The 24,570-nt window shown below is 45.2% G+C and overlaps 1 protein-coding gene across 3 annotated transcripts in view; it reads right to left on the reverse strand.

Moving 5' to 3' along the window:
• Window positions 1-3,157: 3,157 nt before the first annotated feature.
• UBA1 (ubiquitin like modifier activating enzyme 1) overlaps window positions 3,158-24,570 on the reverse strand; it is a 47,438-nt gene continuing 26,025 nt past the window's right edge. For all 3 annotated transcript variants that reach the window (XM_083718492.1, XM_083718494.1, XM_083718493.1), the window contains exons 2-26: window positions 21,926-22,042; window positions 20,592-20,650; window positions 20,224-20,392; window positions 19,991-20,125; window positions 18,712-18,818; window positions 18,378-18,468; window positions 17,985-18,117; window positions 16,812-16,909; window positions 16,295-16,441; window positions 12,330-12,506; window positions 11,916-12,023; window positions 11,522-11,602; window positions 11,285-11,440; window positions 10,779-10,944; window positions 9,905-10,101; window positions 9,476-9,540; window positions 8,962-9,157; window positions 8,798-8,872; window positions 7,760-7,949; window positions 7,244-7,332; window positions 6,932-7,024; window positions 6,630-6,821; window positions 4,104-4,205; window positions 3,904-4,004; window positions 3,158-3,817 (exon numbers count right to left, since the gene is read on the reverse strand). In XM_083718492.1, coding sequence (XP_083574618.1) covers window positions 3,682-3,817; window positions 3,904-4,004; window positions 4,104-4,205; window positions 6,630-6,821; window positions 6,932-7,024; window positions 7,244-7,332; window positions 7,760-7,949; window positions 8,798-8,872; window positions 8,962-9,157; window positions 9,476-9,540; window positions 9,905-10,101; window positions 10,779-10,944; window positions 11,285-11,440; window positions 11,522-11,602; window positions 11,916-12,023; window positions 12,330-12,506; window positions 16,295-16,441; window positions 16,812-16,909; window positions 17,985-18,117; window positions 18,378-18,468; window positions 18,712-18,818; window positions 19,991-20,125; window positions 20,224-20,392; window positions 20,592-20,650; window positions 21,926-22,042 — 3,180 coding nt within the window. In that variant the 3' untranslated portion in view covers window positions 3,158-3,681. The remainder of the gene's footprint in view (window positions 3,818-3,903; window positions 4,005-4,103; window positions 4,206-6,629; window positions 6,822-6,931; window positions 7,025-7,243; window positions 7,333-7,759; window positions 7,950-8,797; window positions 8,873-8,961; window positions 9,158-9,475; window positions 9,541-9,904; window positions 10,102-10,778; window positions 10,945-11,284; window positions 11,441-11,521; window positions 11,603-11,915; window positions 12,024-12,329; window positions 12,507-16,294; window positions 16,442-16,811; window positions 16,910-17,984; window positions 18,118-18,377; window positions 18,469-18,711; window positions 18,819-19,990; window positions 20,126-20,223; window positions 20,393-20,591; window positions 20,651-21,925; window positions 22,043-24,570) is intronic.

Genomic DNA, 24,570 nt, shown 5'->3' on the forward strand with positions numbered 1-24,570 from the left:
ACGCAGAAACCCACTTCTTGATTGTTGGACCCATTATTGGTTTCTTCTTCTCAATCTGTTGGAGCCTGCCTTTTGCATGCAGGGGAAGTCCCTAATTAAACACCGGTTTGAGACCCATCAAGCCTGTACTTCTGTGGAAAGTATATATTCTACCACTGAACTACAGCCACAGTCTATATATTGACCACAGTGATAGTCTAGAACAGGGGTGGCCAACTCCTCAGAGTGATCTACCCCCTTTTTTTGGGTTCAGGTACCTGTTGGATGTGCTTGGTCTAGAGCAACACACAGCTTAACCTTCCTCCTCTTTGCTGAAAACCCTTTGTACTGGCAATTAGAGGAAACCTGTTTAGTAGAAGATAATTGCTCCTGAATAAAACTATACTACATTACCAGTTCACCCGACTCTTAATTCTGCCTGTGCCTCCAGCAATAAGGCATTAGATCCACAGCAGTAGACACAGAGTCAATTCTGTAGTCTCTGGCCCAAGAGTGATGGCAGAGTCTCACCCCCTACAGAGGCAATACAGAACAGTTAGAGGGAAAGGTTGCCTCCTTGCTGACAGGCAGTCTGGACACACAAAAATCTTTAATCTTTAATTGATTTTTGACAAGACAGCTGGTGGAATTACCTGATTAAAGACAAGCCTAGACTCCATAGAAAGGCTGTCCACATGACTAGTTTTTATATGTGCCCTCCTAGTGGCTTTGGTCACCTCTGCTTGGCTGTAAAATAGGAACATAGGAAGCTGCCTTATGCCCAATTTGCCTGGTCCCTGCAGTCACTGCTTCAGATTGTATTACATGGGTGCCTTAGGCATAGCAGAAGCCAGAGCTTTAAGTGTCACTTGTAAACTCATACATTTTCATTAAGTTATGTAGGGGTCCTATTTTCTACATTACTTTTTGATTGTGGCATAAAGGTAGGAGCCAGGAAAGCTTGAGAAATGAATGTCTCCTTTTAGAAACACCAAATCTACACTTTGAAAATCAGTATGTCTGCAACAGCAGTGCAATTTATCGTTCCATTATGAAAAGTAACGTAAAATACTATCAATGAAAATATGAACTACTTCAACCTAAGAGGCACTTGCATCCTCCAAGATCTAGGCCAATCATTGCAATTAACCTTACACACACCTCTAGTACTGAAGTAGTTCAGCTTTTATGTTCTAGCAGACAAGGAAAAAACAGTAAGATGCTGGCTTGTTGCAGGCGTATCTCTTATGTCTATAAATGGAGCCTGAAGGTAGTGCATTCTCCTAAGAACCTGGTGGATTAAGGCAGGGACCATCTACTCCAGAACCGTTCTCACAGTGGCCAACTCTCTGCCTATGTAGGCAGAGAGCAGCCATTATGGTTAGTAGCCATGATCTCTACCTCCATGAATCTGACTCTTCCACTTGCAACGCCACCCAAGCTAGTGGTCTTCAGGGCCGGCTCTGGCAATGAATTCCATAGTTTCACTTTCTTTTATCTGTCCCCAATACTGAGCTTCACTGGATGGCCATTGAGTTCTAGTGAACCATTTCCAAGCAGGTCAGATGATTAGCAGTTTTAAGAGATGGAACATGGCAGCCAATCAAGTTGCGTTGTTTCTCAGGATTGTATTTTCATAATCATAAGGATGAGTCAAAGTGAAATAAAAACACTACCTAAATTCAAAAGATGCTAATACATTTCTTTTAACACTTACCCCAAATGTACGAACTTGAAATTCTGCAACTTTAAGCTATAAAGGCCAGTGTCTTGTCCATCGTTTTCCTTGAACAAGGGACCCACTAGAATGCTCCCAGGTCAAAATGGCATGAATAAGAACTGCCCCTTCTCTTTTCCATGGTCACAAACTCTCCACCTCCCACAGCACTCTGGAGTTCTACCTTATGGTAGACTTTTGGATCCAAGTGAACCCAGAAGCATATATAAATGAAAACTGATTCTTCACACAGAACATAATCTGTACAGTCGAGGAACCAGTCATAGATGGCTGACTGACTAGACTGTCCCTTATCCAATTTGAAGATGCAAGATGCTTCTGGACCAATCCATATCCATGGACCAACCCAGAAACCTGCTTGTCTTATTTACCTATGGAGGAGACAAAATTCACCTGACTTGCCACATTCCACCCTTGTCCTGAAGCATGCAGGGTGGGGTGTTGGTGCAGCAGCTTCATAATAATTTTAATTCTCCACTACAAACCTAACTGGGAATCTGCTAGAGGCTAAGCTCTGCTGAGCATTCCCAGATTTAGTAATAAGCATGTATGACCGATAGGAGAGATAAAGCATTGCTGAAGACAAATCAGTTGATTCTGGATAAAATAGATACCTCAAAAAGATTTGAGGGAATGCAAAACTAATGGGCTCCTTAAGCTCTTATAAGGTTCCTGTAGTTCTGTTTGAAGGGGAGAAAGCTATCAGTTGGTGCCAATAGCTCTGGCAAAACTGCCCCATGCACACCAGTGGTCCTCTACCACCCTCAACATGCTCTATCACCCCCCCCCCCGAAAAGGAGGACTGTTTTGAAGGTTCCTCCCTAAACCTCAATGTGGAAGGCCCAGTACAAACATCAAGCCAAAGAGGGAAGAAATCCTCTGTGAAGAGAATTGTTCTCCCTGTTAAACTTCATTGCATCTGAGTGAAGCATTATTAATGGTTTCACTATGATTCTGAAACTAGGCCACCTGCCTCTTGGGTGTGACATATGGTGGAAACGCAATACAGGTAATGTTCTGCCACAACTATGCATGGTTGCTACTCAATCTCTTTTGTTGGAAAAGATCGTCACGTTCTCCCAACACTGGAGAGCTTCAAGAAAACATCAGTGTAGTCTTCACTCTGCTACTTCAGAAGCAAGCAGAAGCACAAACACACATACACACACACACCCACGTGTGGATTGGGGAGGGGGTGTCTTCAGAAAGCAGCAGTACATTTAAAAAGCTGTCTATAAGGAAACACAAACTGTTTGCATGAAACTGAAAATCAGGAGTTATCAGTCCAGGCCTATCCTATACACCCTAGTCTACAGCTTTATCAATGCACTTTTTAGCAGCAGCCTGAGAACTCCAGGCATTTGAACAATGGTCACAGTTCCAAGTTACATGCAACCAACAATCCCTCTCGAGTTCCTTGGTTGAGCAATAAAGGACCACTGGCTTTTGCAAACGTTTATTGACTCATTTACTTCTCTTACCAGTTCTGACCTACGCTCTCAGCCCATCGCATCCTCTCCCCCCAAAGCCAGCCAGGGCAAGGCCTCCCAGTGCTCAGAAGACGAGGAGGGGGCATTTCCTGTTACAAGCCCCCTCTCCAGAATAGGATGAGGGAGGGAGCAGCCTCCACTACCAGAGAGTGATGGAGGGGGGAGGTGGTGGTGGTGCAGGAGCCAAAACACAACACGACTAACATTGAAGGACGGGGGGGGGGGGGGGGTTAAGGCGCCTCAAAAACATGACATAACTGCAAGGAATGGGAGGGTGGGGCCACAGGAGTGGAGCATTTCCCAAGCCCTGGTGGAGACAAAAACAACCGGGGGCGGGGAGGGAATCCTAAAAGGGTATAAACATTATTTCATGTTTTGAGTCACTTTAACAGTGAAGGGTGAGGAAGGGAGGCGGACCCTTCTCTGCACTAACAGTCCGTGGCAGGCAGGTGGTTGGTGCTAGCAAAGGAGCCCCTAGCGGATGGTGTAACGCACGTAGGGAACCTCTGTGTCATCCCCATTGTCGTCATTACAGCACAGCTCAAAGACGAGGGCCTTCACATGGCGACCAATCTTCTTCTTTGAGACTCTGGTGACAATCTCAGTCATCCTACGGGAGAGGACAATGGTCAGAGAAAGCGTGGGCTGAAGTTGTCCACTCTTTGTTTAGCCTAAGCACAGCCAAATGATACATACGCCTGGTCATGCCGCTCTTTCAGCTTGGCTGGTTGCATAAAGAAGGAGTACAGCATAGAGACTCCCTGGGACAGCATTGTGATCTCCAGTTTGTGCTCCTTCTGCGTAAGACAAGAAGTATTTCACTTCCATTACTAAAAAACTTCTGCAACTGCTAAGCTACTTTGACAAGGAACGGCTCTGGACTCCCCAGCTCTTACCTGGAAATAGGCCAGGAACTCACGCAGGGTCATCTCCTGTCCATCAGCCTGGATGCCCTGCACCTCAAAACGGTCCCACAAAGTCCACTCAGTGTTGTAGTACTGAAGAGAGGGGGCAAAAAACATAGATTTTGGGAATTACAGACATTAAACCTGAAAAGTTTTCTTCATGTTCCTAGGATCCTGTCTCTACAGCTGAGCCTCCGCAATCAGGCCCTCCACAGGAAGATCACTTGTCCGCATGACGGGACATGCGTATGTGCACACTTCTCTTAAAAAGGTAAAGGTACCCCTGCCCGTACGGGCCAGTCTTGACAGACTCTGGGGTTGTGCGCCCATCTCACTCAAGAGGCCAGGGGCCAGCGCTGTCCGGAGACACTTCCGGGTCACGTGGCCAGCGTGACATCGCTGCTCTGGCGAGCCAGAGCCGCACACGGAAACGCCGTTTACCTTCCCGCTGGTAAGCGGTCCCTATTTATCTACTTGCACCCGGAGGTGCTTTCGAACTGCTAGGTTGGCAGGCGCTGGGACCGAGCAGCGGGAGTGCACCCCGCCGCAGGGATTCGAACCGCCGACCTTTCGATCGGCAAGTCCTAGGCGCTGAGGCTTTAACCCACAGCGTCACCTGCGTCCCCACACTTCTCTTACCCCATACAAAAAAAGGGATTCTGCACCTGCAGTCAGGTATTATTTCTGAAGAGTGGGCATGGACACTCACCTGTTCCAGTCTGTTCCAGTTTTCTAACGTTCTTTTGGAAGCCGAACATTCAGCAGGGCTTCTGATTGGTTGCAGGAGCTTCCTGCAGCCAATCAAAAGCTGTGCTTTGGTTTTCGAATGCTTTGGAAGTCGAACGGACTTCCAGAACAGATTCCGTTCAACTTCCAAGATATGACTGTATATCAATTTGTTCTAATATTTTTAATTGTTTAATGCATATTCTTGGATACAGTAATAAAATTCCCAGGGCCTCCCCGCCTATGTAACACCCCCTAAACATGGTGAAGTGACAGTAATAGGAATGCCCTCCTCCAATAGATTTGCCTCGTGAAAGCAGAGCTGCAAGAAGTTTTAAAAATATTATTGTACTTGGAAGTGCAGCCACACAGAAGCTCTTTGGAATTTCACCTGAGTGCTGAAGGGCTTCAGCTGATGTTGGTTTTCCTTCCCCACCTCCCACGTTCCTACAGCAGTAGTTCTCAAACTTTTTTCACTGGGCCACACTTTCAGAATGAAAATATGCTCACGACACACTGAATATTTGATTGATAAAGAATATGTTGGGGGGGGGGAGAAACTCCTCCTAGCAGTGCCTGATTTATAACACAGAACACGACTACTTTGTAAACCCATCAGGCGGCACCCAGAAAGTATAAAGCAATGCAGCTACAGAAGAGCACAAATTCTTCCCAAAATATAAACATAAACGAGCCTCTTACACATGTACTGTAAGAATGTATACAAACTCAATTAGAGGTGTGAGCTTGTTTTTGTTGGGTTATCTCATTTATATTAGGTCTAATTTGAGATGGCACTGTGGGTTAAACCACAGAGCCTAGGGCTTGCCGATTAGAAGGTTGGCGGTTCGAATCCCTGCGACGGGGTGAGCTCCTGTTGCTCGGTTCCTGCTTCTGCCAACCTAGCAGTTCGAAAGCACGTCCAAGTGCAAATAGATAAATAGGTACCACTCCGGTGGGAAGGTAAACGGCATTTCCATGCGCTGCTCTGGTTCGCCAGAAGCAGCTTAGTCATGCTGGCCACAGGACCCGGAAGCTGTACACCGGCTCCCTGGGCCAATAAAGCAAGATGAGTGCCACAATCCCAGAGTCGGCCACGACTGGACCTAATGGTCAGGGGTCCTTTTACTAATTTGAGACAAACTAACTTTCATCTCATCAACACAAAGAAACTTTTCTCTTTTCTGATCTTTCGTATTTGTCAGTGGTGACGATCCCTGTTCACAACAGTATGTCATGAAGAACTGTAATAGCCAATACTCTTGAAGAGAGGCATGGATGCAGTTTCTGGTGGTGTGTGGAATATTTTGCTAAACTATAGTCATACCTCGGGTGATAGGCGCTTTGGGTTGCACGATTTCAGGTTGTGCACCGCACCGAACCCGGAAGTACCGGAACGGTTTCTTCCTGGTTTCGGTGCTTGCGCATGCGCAGAAGTGCTAAATTGTGCTTTGCGCATGCACAGAAGTGCCAAAACGGAACATATGCAGACGCGGCACTGCAGGTTGCGAACGTTGCTTCCCGCATGGATCACGTTCGCAACCTGAGCGTCCACTGTACAGTGAAATGCTTGAAAGTTCTTTTGCTTGTCCTTGAATCATACTGCCAACCTCTCCTGCCAAACCCTTTGAGAACCACTGCCCTAAGGAGACATATCCCCCCTGCTTGCAGGAGAATTTAGTAATGCTTGTATTGCTAAACGGCTGGTGTCTTCTGTAAAGAAGGGGTAAAGAATGCAAGTTGGGAGGTGTGAACAAAAGAAGAGGTGCAGGGAAAAGCCAACCCACTTACCTTGTTCTTGGGGCAAGCAATGGGCTCAGAGAACCCAAAGAAAGGCAATGCCAGGTTGAGGAAGCCATTCTTGTAGGACTCCAGTTGTTTGTGGCCCTGTACCACTTTGAATAACTCCAGACACACCAAGCCTACTACAGCAGCCGTCGTCGTGGCAATAGCTGGTATGATTTTCCCTGCAATCAGCTTGCTCTGAAGAGACAGAGGATGTAGGAGAGCCCACTTAAGTGCCAAGTCCATACTACTGCCACCTCCTTCCACTGACCAGGGTTGCACTCTTCACAACCAATAGGGAAGCCTACCTTGTGCCGATCAGCAGGAGGAATATCGTAGTTCTCTGCTCGTAGGTTGGATGCAGCCACAATGAAATCCATATGGAAATTTGTGTCATCATCCTGAAATGCAAATAAAATGACAACTGAGCCCAGTGATAGTCCCACCGTACCACTTCCCTCCCTATGTCCCAGGGAGCTGCACACTGGAGGCTTCCAGACTAGGCACCAAAAGCACTTCCACATGGCAACCTAGGGACCATTTCCAGCCAATCCCACCCTGCCAAGGAATCAGGAGGTAAAACTAGCGATTAGCCACCAAGAAATTCAACTGGTCCTTACCTTTTCAAAATCAACAGGAAACATCTTGAATTCTTGCAGTTGCTGGGAACTTGGGAGTGAGGATTTCAGCTCCTCCAGCCGTCTGTCATCTGGGAAAAAGAAAACAGGAGCCTTGGAAAAGGTTAACAACAACCTCAAGTCACCCTCCTCTTTCAGTAAACTCTGGTATCCACCGACTGACCCACTCACCCAACAAAGTTCCCCTAACATAGTTATGCAGCCAAATTTCACCACTGATGCTTGAAGGATTCAGAGAAGCTTCACAACCCAAGAGAACTGAAACAGGTTGTTTCAGCAGGTTGTGTAGGCGTCTCCCTCGGCAGGAAGCAAAAATCCAATCTGGCACAATATTGAAGCAGGCAGAAAATACTTTATGTGATACCCCTCCAGTCTACAAATATGAAGTTGTTAGGAGGAAGAATGATTAAATTATCTTTCTGTCATTCCCTACTTCTCTATCAAGGTAGAGGCCTCCCCACTGCAGCCCACTTCACTCTCAACTCTAGGAAGCCTTACCAACAGAGGCGTTGGCATTCTGCAGCTCCTGATCAGAGATGTGGATGCGAACACCAGACTTTGGAGTGAATTCTGGAACTTGCACCTGGCGCAGAAGCTCTACTATGGCTGCCCTGTCCCGGGTGCCTGTGATGCCGTATGTTTGTGCAAACAAGTTTGCTGCTGCCACCACATAATCCATGTGCAAGGGCTGAGGAGGCAAAGACAGAAAGTTAAGCCAGGAGCCTAGTTTACTTGAGAGTCCAGATTCTCTAAGTGATGCTCACACTCTGACCAGAAGCCATGCTTCTTTCATCTGAATCAATAATATGTAAATAAGTAATAAATACAGACAGAGAAGGGATCATGTAGAATGGTCTTAAAGACAATCTAACCCAACTTGACTACACCCACCACTACCGCCTCCGTTCAGGTTTAACCCCATGGGCCCCTGAACAAGCTGCCTTGTATGCCAGAGGAACTGGGATGATTTGAATAACAGTTTCATGAAACAAATTGAACAATTCCAGCAAAGACTCAAGCTACATGCATGGTTCTATTCTGTTCAGGGTGTCTCTAGCCAAATCTGACCTGGAGGAATGTCTCTCTCTGACCTTCAAATAAGGCCATCATGAGCACAAAGCAGAAGCCATTCATCCTCTCCCACTCTGACCTGTCCTCCACCACATGTCTAACTCACGGTAGTTGAAGAGGTAGCAACTTAAGACTGAAGGTTGCTGACTGGAGTTTGCCCAGCTTTAGCAAAGCTTCTTGCTCTGCAAAGGTTTCAGCACCCAGCACTTCCTTCCCCTACACCCCATGCCCATGTGCTCCTTTCCCGTTCCAAAACTAACAACCCAGTGTCTAAAGGAAAATTGTAGCCTAAGTGTCTCTTCCTTTTGGCCATACTTCCAGTTTTCAACCTTTTTAAAAGAACTATGAATACCAAGACTAAATGCACAGCAGATATGACAGGAACCAGCTCTTGCCACCTCCTCCCCACTCCCACCTGTCTTCTAGTTAGTGGTGCCAGTTCTCCACCCCCATCTCAGTGCTTACATTGTTGACATCAAAAGTGAGTGGATGAGGGCATCGCTTCGGACCTGACCAGAAGAGGGTTCCTGAATTAGTTTTCTGAAAGAATACAGAGGGGATGTTATAAAGGGGAAAGCAGTTAAGAAAACCTACCCCTCCAACTGCTAGAAGGACCCTCACTTGCCCACCTGGTTTGGGGGGAAGTTGTGCAGCAGCTGACGAATATTGTTACTGTACTGAGTGTGCCAATGGTTGCAAGCCCACGTCACACAGTCAGACCACGACTTGGGCCGATCAGTCACCAAACTCTTGTAGACAGCTTCCAGCACCTCCAGAGGTTGGGTGCCCGGCAGCTTCTGGGTCCGCTCCATGAATTTGGAGTCTCTGGAGAAAAATCAACACTATTATTATTGAAGTTGTTTGAAATTCAGTATTAAAAATAGTTAAAACCAAATACCGATGAAAATGAGAACTGGCTCTGCAATTTCCATGTGTCCAGACTTCTGAAAGGTTTTGAAATGAGCAGAAACTGCAAAGCCACACCCCAACTGCCTGTTCTCCATGTTTCATATGCCTGTGTTTCATTTAGTGCACATCATTCTACTTTACTGGTCAGTGCTCAATCCACTGCATCTTCTGTTGTGCAGGCTTTGGCTCCAACTCTGACCACTTTCAGATCCTCAAATACAGCATTTTACTCACGTGATGTACTGGTTGACATTCTCTGCGGGCTGCTTAAAAAGGCCTTCAAATTCATCACGGGCCCACTATCAAAATAAATGATAATAAATATATGATTTCTAGGTGGAAGAGAAGATTGGAGGTTTTATAGTACACAGCAGCAGCTAGCTCACTTTGCTCCCAACACTGGTGCATAAAATTATAGTAACTAGACATAAGATTAGACATGGCAGTAAATGCTGCCTCAGCAGACAAAACCAGATGGGGACAGGATCCAGCTTCCCCTTTATGAGACAAGATGCAGTTGCCACATATGGCTAACATACTGAAACGCAAGGTCCTGCAGCAAATTCATTCTGCTGAGAACCCAGGCAGCATTCTGGTTCCTAACTATTACGATACACCAACTATTGCCTTGAAAACTGCAAATGCAACCGAATACAAACTGACCTGTAAGGTGTGTTCAATGGCATTGGGAAAGTTTTTGAGCGTGCAGATTGGGATGGATTTTTCTGGAGGGTCCTGGCTGGAACTGTAGGACTCCGTAAGGAAGGGGATCACCACCTGGATGTTCCCTTTGGTCCCCAGTGTCCCTGATTCCAGCAGGGGCTTGCGGTAATAGACGCAGCGACGGTCCATGTACATCCCTAGTTCAAAGGAGAGGGAAAGCGGTTACACGAGAAAGCAGAAAAATGCTGCCAACCAGAACAGCACGGGAATCAGACAGGAAATGGAATGTTTTCCAACGCTACTAGTTGGGAGAAAATTGTTTTCTAGGTGTTTGAAGAAATAATATTCTGAATTTCTCTCCTTGAAAAGGGAAGTATTATTGCAGGAATATATATCAGCTGACTATGCATATAAGATCATTTATACAAACCGTTCTTACCCTGAAACTGTTCTTAACCTGAAGCACCACTTTAGCTAATGGGGCCTCCTGCTGCCACTGTGCCACCGCTGCATGATTTCTGTTCTCAACCTGAGGTAATATTAACCCGAGGTAATATTTCTGGGTTAGTGGAGTCTGTAACCTGAAGCGTATGTAACCTGAGGTACCACTGTATAATGGGATCCACCTCGGATAATGAATGGGTTTGGTTCAGACTGTGAAGAGGCCAGACAGTGATTGTCCTTTCCCCCCGTTTAGTTATACTCCCAATACTCTCAACTGCATTCTTATCCACCGCCTAGTAATGCTAGAACAATGCCAGAGAAGCCATCGTCTATGAGGATGCCTTGCAGCTGACACCAAGGAAAATGTATCAGCTGCAAAAAGCTGTGTGCAATGCACAGGTAAGCAAGTCAACCCCTGACAGATACACACGAGCATCCACGTTGTCCAGTGCATTTGCCACTCCGTCGAGGCTCTCAAAGAAGTCATCATCATAAACACGCTCTGTGTCTGGGCCCACACGATCTTGGTGGCTTGTGATGCGGATGTTCGGGTTCATTTCCTTCACGGCTGCTGCCGCTGTATCAGATTTCATTTTCTGGGCAGACAGAAAGTCACACAATGTGGATACAGCACTACAGCTACGAGCTTCATCCCAGTTTTTGCTCTGTATTAATGTTCAGACAGAACTATGACTCGGTTTCATTATGGGTTTATTGGTCAAACAAGGAATCTTGAAACTGACACAGAATGCAGTACCAGAACAAGCAGAGTTTCAGGAAAAAAGCTTAAGCAAGCACTAAGTGATATCTGCACAATCTTTTATAATGGTTGGGTTCATTGGGGCTTATGGAACAGGTACTGTGGAAGACCACAGACCTCTAAAGCGTCACTCACCCCACTCCCAGCAAAAGCAGCTGCAGATAAACAGAACTTACTGTAACATCCCAAGGCCGGAAAAGGAACTGCCGGTTGAGGTTGGATTTCTCAATTGTGTCCATGTCAGTCACAGCCACCTCTCCACCCGGCCCACACCCCAGACCTATCATAGCAAAGTTCTTCAGCAGCTCACAGCCAATGGCACCAGCACCAACCTAAGAGTGGGAAAGAGCAGAAATGTCAACAAGGTGCTTGGGATACTGACCAAGGCATAGGAAAACGGTACTAGCACTCACCAGAAAATACTTCTGCTGACTCAGCTTATCCTGCAGGTCACTGCCAAAGACAGCAATCTGCCCATCATATCGACAGTGTTTCTATAAAGAGAGAGGAAACAAAGACAGCTTTCATCTCTTCTTCTAGCCAATGCTTGATTTCTCTATTTCCTCAACCTTGTTGTGGTCCCCAAAAACAAACTCCAGCCAATGTTACAGCATATTTACTCCTGTACATATCAGATGCCAGTTTGTTTGTATGTAAAATACCACCCATAAGGTCCTGCTACCCTTAGAGCTCTCCCTTTTCAGTGCAGAAATTTAAACATGCTCCTTATCCGGGGCTTAAACCTTACAGCCTCAAATGAACTTCCCTCCTACTCCTGGCATGCATCTCAAACCCCACACTGCTTACAGGGGTGCACTTCTCCTCAGTCAGGGCATCCTTGTTTTCCTCAGGGAGGCACTCCAGTGCATCAAAGTACAACCACTGTGTAACAGGCATGAATTTGCCTGAACAAGCCTGAAAGAGAGTGAGGAAAGAGGAAGACAGTCATATCTTATGCCATGGTCATTTGGCTTTTTTACAAAGAGGCCGGTGTCCTATTTAAGGACATGGGCTGGGTTGACACTGCATGCCAAACTCATCCACCTTGGTCTCTCTATTACTGAGGCAAAGATTTTGCTGTTCTAAATAGTCAAATACAAAGCTCCTGGTTGAAGAAGAAATTGATGATGATAGGAAACGCAAAACTACAAATTATTTCTGAAGAGAACCCAGGACCTGAGCTCCTAGCCAACTTCCCCAATATCTGGAGCCTGGCATTACCTTCATGACTTCCTGTGCAGCCAGTCCTCCAACAAAGGCATTGACAGGAGCCAAGTTTCCAGTAGCTTGGAAGGCCAGTTCTTTGATGACATCCTCATTCAGCTGCTCTTGTCTTAGTGAGGGTGCCGCTTGCTCATTCAAATCCTTGACCAAAGCTAGAACCTCACTAGCATCTGCCTGAAAAGGAAGGGAGAGAAGTCAGACATAGGCTGGGAAAAGCCCCTAATGTTCAGTTAGATTGCAGGATCATTCAGGCATGCAGAGATTTGACAAAGATAATGGAATGGAACTACAATAAATACATCTAATCCCCTTGCAAAGTTTCTGGCAATAATTTTGAAACTGATATAATAGTATCTGCAGGAGACTCAAGAACTGAAGTACAGCCTTTGCCCTGTGCTGTTGCCCAGCTCTCACACATACCTATTAAACAAGGATTGTAGGTATTTAACCCCACAGGGTGTCAGGGAAGAGTTAGAAGTTTCCAGTTTATCAGAGGGAGAAAGCATTCCCCAAGGGGGGAAGGAGAGCAGTGAATCTAAGAGAAGGGAGTAAGAGGAACAACAGGGAGGGACCGGCTGCTCCCAGGAAAGGCCAGGGTTCAGTTCTAGCTCAGATTCGGAGAAGGGGAGATATAAGCCAGCTCTAGCCAGGAGGGTAGGAAAAAGAGCGGGAAAGCGAAGGGAAAGGCGCCTTTGCCATTTTGAGGGTGGCTGGTCACGGAGAAGCAGAGCTCAGAAGGGATCTGAAAGAAGTGACTCTGAGGAATGATATTTAAGAACCGTTTATAAGATTGTTTTGTTAATACGCAATAAAAAGTTATAAAAGACAAGAAGTGTTTGTGTGGTGATCTGAAGAGGACAACGACCAGGCCTGGCACAGAGGCACAGGCAGTTTTGAATAAGTTATAGAGCACAAAGTACCCCCCCCATAACTTCTTGCCCCTCCACTTGAGTAATAAAGCCAGAATATGCAAACAACTAAAAATGATAAAATCACACGTGTAGAATTGTATTTTTCTGGATGCACAATTCACATCGACAGGGTTCACAACTAAACATGCACACACTTAAACCCCAACAACATTACATACAACAATGATCACATCTTCTTTCCCATATGCCACTCATTTCCATTTCCACTCCCTGCCTGAACAATACCTTTTGGAAAATAAACAGCAACTGTGCAAAAACTGAAAGGGTTAGGGCCAAACTAGACACTCTGAGTCTTGCATTTGAAGTGCAAGTAGTGCCCACAGGAGCTTTTCTCCCAATGCAAGTAACAGCTTTGGGTGTACAATCAGGAGCCCAAATGAAGAAGGAAAGCAACAAACTCCTCTCCATCTGCTGCAGTCAGGATAATTATCAGCCTCAAACAGATGCTATTTTCATTTTTAATGGTGAAAAGGTGAATTTAACATGACACAACAAGTTTGGCCCTCAGCTTCAAAATGAAGCAAAATTGAGTTGCCTGATATAATGTCAGATTTTACAAGGATGGGGGTAGGTCAAGGTTTTGAAAATGGTATAGATGCAATTTACTCAGAACAAAAGGCTAAATTAATTGTGAACAATGTAGTGATGGAAGAATTTTAAGATTGAGAAAGGAACACGACAAGATTGCTCAATCTCTCCATTGCTTTTTATATCAGTCCTGGAGGTTCTGCTAACTATGATTAGAAGGGACAAATTGGTTAAAGGTATACAAGTGGGAGCTAAACAGTACAAACTGAAAGCATATGCTAAGGATTTGGTATTGACTTTACAGGAGCCAGAATCTAGTACTAAAAGAGTACTGGAACTGATTCAAGAATTTGGTCAGGTAGCAAGCTTTAAGTTGAATAAGATGAAAACTAAGGTTTTAGAGAAAAATCTAACTGTGATCGAGAGAGTTAAGTTTCAGAGGGAGACAGGATTAACACTGGTTAAGAAAGTGAAATATTTGGGGGTTAACATGACTGCTAAGAATGTGAATTTATTTAAGGATAACTATGAAAAATGTTGGATTGAAGTGAAAAAAGACTTAGAAATATGGTCAAATCTGAAGTTATCACTGTTAGGCCGAATTGCTGTGATAAAAATGAACGTATTGCCAAGGATGTTGTTTTTGTTTCAAACATTGCAAATCTTGGATAAAATGGACTGTTTCAAGAAGTGGCAGAGAGATATCTCCAGATTTGTCTGGCAGGGCAAGAAGCCTCGAATAAAATTTAAGATATTAACTGATGCTAAAGAAAGAGGTGGATTTGCCCTGCCAGACCTCAAGCTTTATTATGAATCAGCTGCATTTTGCTGGCTGAGAGAATGGCTGCTTCTTGAAAATACTGATGTGTTGGACTTAGAAGGTTTCAACAATGTATTTGGTTGGCATGCATATCTGTGGTACGATAAGGTCAAAGCACATAAACCATATTGACAGAAAAGCACTGTTTAATGTTTGGATAAGATATAAGGACTTGTTAGAAAATAAAACCCCAAGATGGTTGTCACCAATGGAAGCGAAGGCTCAGAAAAAGCTCAATATGGAGGCCAAATGGCCGAAACATTGGGAAATTCTGGAACAAGAGGGAGACAGATTAAAACTGCAGAGTTTTGAAAAAATAAAAAATAGAGTGCGAGACTGGCTCCATTACTACCAAATAATGGAGGCATATAATTTGGACAAAAAACTTGGCTTCCAGGTGGAAAAATCAAAATTGGAAACAGAATTGTTAGATCCCAAAGTAAAGAATTTGTCAAGAGTGTATAACTTGCTGTTGAAATGGAACACTAAGGATGAAACGGTGAAATCTGCTATGATTAAATGAGCACAAGATGTTGGACACAACATTATGATGGCTGACTGGGAACAGTTATGGACCACAGGTATGAAGTTCACGGCATGTAATGCCTTAAGAGAGAATATAATGAAAATGATCTACAGGTGGTACATGACACCAGTCAAGCTTGCAAAAATTTACCATTTGCCCGATAATAAATGTTGGAAATGCAAAGAGACTGAAGGTACATTCTTTCACCTTTGGTGAACATGCCCAAGGATTAAGACTTTCTGGGAGATGATCTATAATGAAATGAAAAAGGTATTTAAATATACCTTCCTGAAGAAACCAGAGGTCTTTCTCCTGGGCATGGTCGGCCAATTGGTGCCAAAGAAGGATAGAACTTTCTTTACGTATGCTACAACAGCAGCAAGAATACGTATTGCAAAGCACTGGAAGACACAAGATTTACCGACCCGGGAAGAATGGCAGATGAAGTTGATGGACTACATGGAACTGGCGGAAATGACTGGCAGAATCTGAGACCAGGGAGAAGAGTCGGTGGAAGAAGATTGGAAAAAAATTAAAGAATATTTACAGAAACATTGTAAAATTAATGAATGTTAGAAGGATGCGGGAATGAAGTTATATGGCTTTAGCAGAAATGTTATAAAGAATTAAGTAAAAATAGATTGTTAATGGGCCAAAGGGGGAAAAGTAAGATTAGACTGCGTTAAGATAAATTACAGGACAAAAACTGAGAAAGATGGAAAGGATTTGCTGAAATAGCTAACTGAACTAGAATACAAAAAAGGGAGGCGTGAGGAGGTCGATGAAACAAGTAAATGAAAGATAAGATATGGAAATATTGGATGTGTTTTTAATTTTCTGTTTTTTGTTTTTGTTTTGTTAAGATAAGTAGGGTTTTTTATGTATTGTAATGTATTGTTTTGTTCTGTTTAACTTTGTTTTTTCCTTCTTTCTGTAATCCTTAAACTCTTAATAAATATTACTTTTAAAAAAAAGAAAGATATGTCAGATTTTTTTACATAAAATGCTATCTGCACTTATGTTCTCAGGAGGGAAGTTCTGCTTTTTTTTTTCAAAACTTGGGGTTTCTGTGGCTAGTATGAGCAGCTGCAGCTATAGAGAACTTCAAATCATGGAGATAAAGGTACCACATTACCACCAAGAAGGAACAACCTACCTGATTACGGGGCTTGGGGAAACGATCATGCTTCTTGCGAAACTCGTGCAAGGCCTGGAATCCCAAGTGCAACTGACCTGGTCGGTCAAACTTGCCAAAGTCAGTAATAATGAACTCTGGCTCCAGCAAAGAAGTGCGCAGAGATTTCTGGAAGAGAAGAGTGAGAAAGTGTGCCCTGATAAGCAGATGAATATTCTCTTTGAACATGGAGACACCTGCTTTATCCAATATAAACAGTGGAACTTCAATACTGCCACATTCACTGCAGTTGTAGGTTAAACATTCCAGAACCCTAGATAGGAACATTCACTACAATTGGGGCAGCACTATCAACCCAGTGAAATGGGAAGTGCGTAAGATCACTTCATGGCTCCAATTTTCTATGGCCAAGGGGAGAGTCGATAGCTCCAGATCATGATGCCTCCCAAGGAATGGCACATGTGGCCCAAAGGGGACCAGGCTGTTCCAGCACAAGAGCACTGCAAAAAAGCCAGAGTCTGTCAGCAACAACACTTACAAAGCTAATCTTATTTGGCATCTTGACCTGGGTGACAATACCACCACGTATATAGTCTGAAAAGTTGGAGGTGTCGCCAATGCTGAATGTGTAGGGGCCTGAAAGAGAAAGAGAGAACACATGTTTTTGTCAGTCTCATGCGAGAAATCAAACTAGGAATAAAACGGTATTTGGGTCAGGGCCTCCAGCAACCATGTCAAAATGTTATTATTAGTACAACTATTTATTACCTGCCCTTCACCCTAAGGTCCCAGGGCAGATTACAACATTAACACACAATATTAAGCACAGTTTAAACAGCTTACCGTCACAAAAATAAAGTGGGCCCAAAAAATATACACTACTGGTATCAAAAGCAAAGCGGCACGCCTTCAGCATTCTCCAAAAGCTGTACAATGAAGGTGCCAGATGCACCTCTGTGAAGAGGGAGTTCCACAGCTGAGGGGCTGCCACAGAGCAGGCCCTCTCCTGAGCTGCCACTCCTCTTGAGCCTCTGAGTGTAGAAGAACTACCGAGAGGGCCAGCTCTGCCAATATTGCAATTGGGGACACTCTATAATAAAAGTATGGAAGAGATCTTTCAATCCTTTTAATAGGATTAAATTATAATTTGGGGAAGGAGAGAAGTGTTATGTCTCCATATACCAGAGGAAACAGAAAAAAGGAGACATGAACAGGTTGTGAAATGAATTTTATTCTATGCCTATGTGTAAAGGGGTTGATACGGTTTTGAGTGAAGGGAATGGTGTGCTCTCAGGTGTAAGACAGTAGGAGGAGACTTAAATTGCATGATTGTTTTAGGGATGGAATGCTAGAGAATGGGAATGTTTGTTGATTTAGGGATTGATAGGCTGTGTCTAGGTTAGAAAAGGGTTCTTAGGAAGACAATCATGAAAGTGGACAAGAAAGAGGATGGTCAGAATTAACATTTGTCTAATTGTACATTTTTTGTTTCTGGCATGTTTAATCTATTGTAACCCTCTTAGGGTATATGGGGACAATGCAGGCTAAAATTCCAAATAATTAAAGTAAATGCTAGAACACCACTGAAAGGCATTAATATCTATCCAGGTAGTTTTGCCAGACACTTAGAGAGCCTAAAACCCCAGCAGCATCCCATTCAAGTGGCATCCAAGAGTTGCTCTGCTTAGTCAAGGCACCAACAGGCTCTCACCAAGCACTTTGATTTCCATTGGTTCACAGTTGTTGAGCTCCTTCATGCCTTCAACTTCAGTGAAGGAAACAAAGTCGCCAGTCTCAAAACCGTGCCGAGCTTCATCCAGACAGGTTACCTCTCCAGGGCACCCCTGTACAGAAATAAGGGAATCACAGAACTGTAGAGTTGGAAGGGACCCTGGGGAGCATTTAGTCCTATGCAGGAATGCCAGGTAAAGCATCCATTAAAGCTGGCCATCCAACTTCTGCATAAAAACCTCCAAGGGCGTCCATTGTCGAAGTCAATGCAAGACATTGCAGGAGGCAATGCATACATGTGCCCTCTATAAGGAAGACTGCACATCTCCATTACAGGAAATAGTTGTGGCTTCCGGCCTCAGGAAGGAATTACCTTGGTAATCATGGAGACCATGGCGCTGAGCGGCTGCTCCCCATTAGTGTCTGTCACAACCATGTCATCACCAAAGTCACAGAACAACTGGCTGTAAGGAAAAGGAAACAGGGTGAGGGGCCAATAGTGCCATTTCCACTGCAACCCAACTCTCAGTGCTGTCACTGATGCAACAATACCCTAAGCAGTAAGGCTGGGCTGGACATGTTATTGGCTATAAAGACTGGAACTCTCAAAGCTGCCCATGTTAGACAGGATGGAGAGCCCAGCCAAAGGAAACGGTCAAGGGTTGCTATAGCAGAGATAAAAGAACAGAGCTGGAATTACATCTTACCCGAAAAGGCCCTTTGTATCGGCCACGACCAGCTTGATGTCTTTGCCATGGCAGAAGTCACCTATGCGCAGCTGCTCCTCCAAGGGACAGTTAGTGAGCACAATCACCTGCAGAAGGGACAAAAGAGCCTTCTAAGTGCTACTCTAGGCAACAAACACTCTGCTGCTGTTGGTAACACCACAGATCTTGAGCTCTGTACCGGCTCATTCTTAGAGTGAAGTTTAGCAACACACAGGAAGGCTAAACAACAAGAGGGCTTTTCTCCACAACACTGCTTTTTCCACTCTGTTCTATGGCACAGAGAATTAAGAAGCTCTGCTTTCAATAATATTACTTTTCTTAGAATCTCTCACCAGTGAATTCCTGTGGCTAGCTGGCTCTTAAAGCTATATGCACCCACAGGATTAGACTGACTGCAGCAGAAAACATGGAAACGTATACATAAAAGCAGCAGCAGTTATGCCTAGAGCTCTAAAGTAAGCAGTGCGGCCCCTGCCTCTTCACAAGGATTTGTATTAGGACTTGTGTTATCTAAGATTGCTAAACTATCTGGAGTCAAGGAAATAGTGAAGGAACCTGGCCTCCAAATGACAAACAGTTCATGATGGCCAAGTTCCAAGCAGACTAAAGAGATTCAAAACGGCTCTCCGCAAGCTATGTGAGCAGATGGAGAGGAAGATGACATTCGGTATATGTACAAATGAGATGCATGTCACATTGTTAGCCCTGATAATTAAATGGAACTTTAATGTACAGTGGTGCCTCACAAGACGAAATTAATCCGTTCCGCGAGTCTCTTCGTCTTGCGGTTTTTTCGTCTTGCGAAGCACGGCTATTAGCGGCTTAGCAGCTATTAGCGGCTTTAAGAAAAAGGAAAAAAACTCGCAAGAAACGTCTTGCGAAGCAAGCCCATAGGGAAATTCGTCTAACGAAGCGACGCAAAAACCGAAAAACCCTTTTGTCTTGTGCGTTTTTCGTTTTGCGAGGCATTTGTCTTGCGGGGCACCACTGTATGGGCCAATACCATTTGGAATGTTAGATGGTGGGGACAAAGTATCACAACCACTATTGTTATACTGAATTGTCCTCTGAAATTCCAGAAGCACCTTGCTGTCCACTGCTGAAGACAAAAATTCTAGACTAGATGGACCCTTGATCTGTTCAAAAGTAATTATTATATCCTGCTAACTAACCCTCCTCTCTTCTGAAAACCAAGCCGACATTTCCCCTATGAAGAGAAAACCAGTTATCAATAAGCTGCCATCCTGCTTTACAGTACCTGGAAGTTGCTAAGGAAGTCCTCACTGAGGGGCCCAGTGTAAGAAGTAACAGGTACATAGGAGTTCAGCTCAGCTAGTCGAGGCTGGGATACTTCAGCTCGATTCTTTCCAAGGTCCTCCTCACGCAGGTAGAACTGGAGAGTGAGGGGAAAGGGTATGAAATGTATGGAGCAGTATGCCTACCAGAAGGAACACACTTTAGGCCATTTAGGTAAATGCATGAGGACTCTACCTGGGAAGAGAGGTCAGACCACTCAGCCACACCCTGATCATGGATTGTGACAGATTTCACTCCTCCCAAGATGATGTTCTTGGCAATCTCCACACCCAGTCCTCGCAGGCCAGACACCAGAATATTGGCATTCTGCATTCGTTTCATGGCCTCATGGCCCAGTACATATCTGCTCAGAACAAAGGGTGGAGGGAAGAATCCCAAAGGGTTAATTTCAGGGCCTTGCCTTCCCAACCAAAACCCGAGGCATCTTGCCCCGAAACTGCTCCCTCCCAGCAGCAGAAAAACAGCTGAAGATCAACAGCCACAGAAGAATAGCACCACAACTCCTTTTGTAATGGTGACCCCCCCGCCTTTCTGGTACTTACAGCTGCCTTGAGTACAGACCCTCATCAATGTCCGTTTCACTTCCATTCTTGGCCATACCCTGGAAAAAAGAAAGGAAAGAGGGTGATCACTAGCAGAACTTGCTCTAACACAGTGTTTTCCTCTCAAGCTATTTGACTGTACCACAGAATAAGTGGAATACTGACTAGTACAAAATGCAATGACTATTGAAGCTTTTTGGAAATCAAAGCATTCTTTTTTAAAAAAATACATGCATTTCCAGGCCTCCTGGTTGCTGACAAAAACTTAACATGCACAGTCTGTTTCTAAAGGGAACAGCTAAGGCTGCCCATGGTCAGGAAGCAGAGTTGCAAACGCATCCACCCTTTCAATTATTTTGTAGCATTTGACAATATTGGCCGTCTAATATTTGACATTCAGCAAATGGGACCAAGCTATATATATGCCTATACATTCAATTCACATAACCTTATCCCACTAATGGAATTTCCAGCTGTATAGTTTGTGGCCTTTCCAGCTCAAATCAAGACCTGAGCCAGAATTAGGAATGAAGGCAGCTGTAAGTCATGCAGCTGGTGCCTTGATTCTCCAAATGACCTGCTGAATAAGGAGAAGGGTTCTCTTGCTGGTTGCCTGCTACTTGCACACATTATGGTAGGGCAGGAGAGCCTCATCCACACAAAAGCCAGAGGCTTAAGGCTGTAATCCTGGGCTATTGAGCATAACTGAAGGCTCCAAACAGTTGGTAGAAGCAGGATGTTTGGCAAGTTAATACTGATTTCCAATATTTTCAGAGACAGTCCAAACCAGCTATTACATTTTATAGGAGTGTTGAGTTCTTGTGCTGATTTTACGATAGCTGCCTTGAACATTTGCTTGCAGATAACAAGGTTCCCAACAACTCCCACTGAGATCTACAAGGGGAGGAAAATGGGGATGACTGCACTGTCAAGGCTGCAAGAGGTCTGTGAGCAAAATTCTGGGGCATGTCTAGTTTGCATCTAAATGATATCCCTGAGGCTGCCCTTTTGTTTTCTCTTGTGTAATTGTCACCTCAGAGGAAAAGGTAAGTTACTGCTGCACCAAGAAACTACAGTAGTCAAATCTTTCTCACCCTCAGCCCTGACAGGGTGGCCCACCTTCCACCCAAAAGATGGTGCAGAACTACACTGTACAAATGCTGCAGAAGTTCCTGGTGACAAACAGACCCTTTTTCTGTTCCACCCATCATGGCAACAAACCCTTTACTAATATCAAGACTGTGGGGTCTGACCTAGTTTCTCCTTCGAACAGATACTAAAGTTTCCCCACTAAGAATCAGGATGTAAGAAATGGGCTCAACACAAAGTCTTACGTTGGCAGGCGCCTCGCGCAGATCAGTCTGTACGGATTTTCCAGAGGAGCAGTTTGAACCCGTCTTCGTCTCCGAATCAGACAAGCGACGCTTCTTGGACAACGGCGAGCTGGACATCTGAATGCAGTAAAGGGGAAAATACAACTTGTTAAGAATACAAGGCTCGGTCTATAGCCTGCAAGGCACAAAGTCCCTTCAATGTGATGGCTTCTGGCAGCAGAATTCTGGCTCTGCCCAAATATACAAGACTGTCATTTCATGTGAAGCAGGGGTGAGAGGAAGCAAAACCTTTTGACTCTTGCAATGAATGGGTCATAAAAAGTGAAGGTCCCCTCGATGTTAGTCCTAAGCAGGTCTCTGCTGCCAAATGGGACACGCAGCTCTTTCATCTGAAGGACTGATACCACTGGCCTTTTAGGCTATTACAAAGGAGGCTATTCCATTGGAGGTACTCACTAGTATGTCCTAACAGTTAATATGATGTTGCAGCACTCACAGATTTCCCAAAGTGTTGGCTTAGGAAGTTCGGTGCTACCAAATGTCCTGTAAAGGTAAAGGTACGGGGTTGCGTGCTCATCTCGCGTGCTCATCTCGCTTAAGAGGCCGGGAGCCAGCGCTGTCCGAAGACACTTCCGGGTCACGTGGCCAGCGTGACGAAGCTGCTCTGGCGAGTCAGCACCAGCGCAGCGCACAGAAACGCCGTTTACCTTCCCGCTATAAAGCGGTACCTATTTATCTACTTGCACTTAGGGATGCTTTCGAACTGCTAGGAGGGCAGGAGCTGGGACTGAATGACGGGAGCTCACCCCGCCGCGGGGATTCGAGCCGCCGACCATACGATCGGCAAGACCATACGATCGCCGACCATACGATCCTCTTCATCCTGGAGAAGAGTGACTAGTGGGGTGCCACAGGGTTCTGCCTTGGGCCCGGTCTTATTCAACATCTTTATCAATGACTTGGATGATGGACTCAAGGGCATCCTGATCAAATTTGCAGATGACACCAAACTGGGAGGGGTGGCTAACACCCCAGAGGACAGGATCACACTTCAAAACGACCTTGACAGATTAGAGAACTGGGCCAAAACAAACAAGATGAATTTTAACAGGGAGAAATGTAAAGTATTGCACTTGGGCAAAAAAAAAATGAGAGGCACAAATACAAGACGGGTGACACCTGGCTTGAGAGTAGTACATGTGAAAAGGATCTAGGAGTCTTGGTTGACCACAAACTTGACATGGGCCAACAGTGTGACGCGGCAGCTAAAAAAGCCAATGCAATTCTGGGCTGTATCAATAGGAGTATAGCATCTAGATCAAGGGAAGTAATAGTGCCACTGTATTCTGCTCTGGTCAGACCTCACCTGGAGTACTGTGTCCAGTTCTGGGCACCACAGTTCAAGAAGGACACTGACAAACTGGAATGTGTCCAGAGGAGAGCAACCAAAATGGTCAAAGGCCTGGAAACGATGCCTTATGAGGAACGGCTAAGGGAGCTGGGCATGTTTAGCCTGGAGAAGAGGAGGTTAAGGGGTGATATGATAGCCATGTTCAAATATATAAAAGGATGTCACATAGAGGAGGGAGAAAGGTTGTTTTCTGCTGCTCCAGAGAAGCGGACACGGAGCAATGGATCCAAACTACAAGAAAGAAGATTCCACCTAAACATTAGGAAGAACTTCCTGACAGTAAGAGCTGTTCGACAGTGGAATTTGCTGCCAAGGAGTGTGGTGGAGTCTCCTTCTTTGGAGGTCTTTAAGCAGAGGCTTGACAACCATATATCAGGAGTGCTCTGATGGTGTTTCCTGATTGGCAGGGGGTTGGACTCGATGGCCCTTGTGGTCTCTTCCAACTCTATGATTCTATGAAGTCCTAGGCACTGAGGTTTTACCCACAGCGCCACCCGTGTCCCTCCAAATGTCCTGTATTATCAACATAAAAAGACCCCATTGCCTGCTGTTACTGAAAAGGAAATCTTAGACCAGGCATGTCCAAAGTCCAGCCCGGGGGCCAAATCCGGCCCGCTGGTCAATTTCTCCCCCCCCCCCAAGCAATTATGAGAAATGAATCTGTTGCGGTCCCTGAGCACCTGCTGCTCATCTTGTTCTGCCCAGCAGTCAACGCTCCACCAAAGCCATTTCTCTTCACCAGGGAAATGGTGTTGCGGGTTTGTCATGGAGCTCTCCCCTGTGTCACTCATTTGGTCGACCAATCTGGTCAGCCGGGGGCATGGCCTAACCCCATTTAAGCAGAGCGCAGAGGATCTTGCCGCTTTCTCTTCAGCATTGACCAAGAGCTGCAGCTCTCCAGCATCGACCCTTGCTGGACGCTCCTGGGAGCGGGTCATGTGTGCCTGTGTGAATGGTGGAGGAAGATCACGTGGGGGGAGCGCTCGGGGCAGCATCCCGTTCTTCTACCTCCCCCCTCCCTTCCATGGCTCCCCTGTGAGAGTTAAAGTGAGGGCAGGGGAGAAGAACCACGTAGATTGCCTTGAACTCCCTGGAGACAGGTGGAACAAAAATGGGAGGATAGGTGGATGGATAATGCTAGATGCTGCTGGATGTTGTAGTCTCCATCACCTGGGGTACCAGGTTGACAAAGGCTGCTGTAGAGTCTCAGGAGTTGAAGCAGCCCAGGAAAGGA

This window comes from Podarcis gaigeae, assembly GCF_964106915.1.
Source record: "Podarcis gaigeae genome assembly, chromosome: 17".
In the NCBI taxonomy this organism is placed as follows: Eukaryota; Metazoa; Chordata; class Lepidosauria; order Squamata; family Lacertidae; genus Podarcis; species Podarcis gaigeae.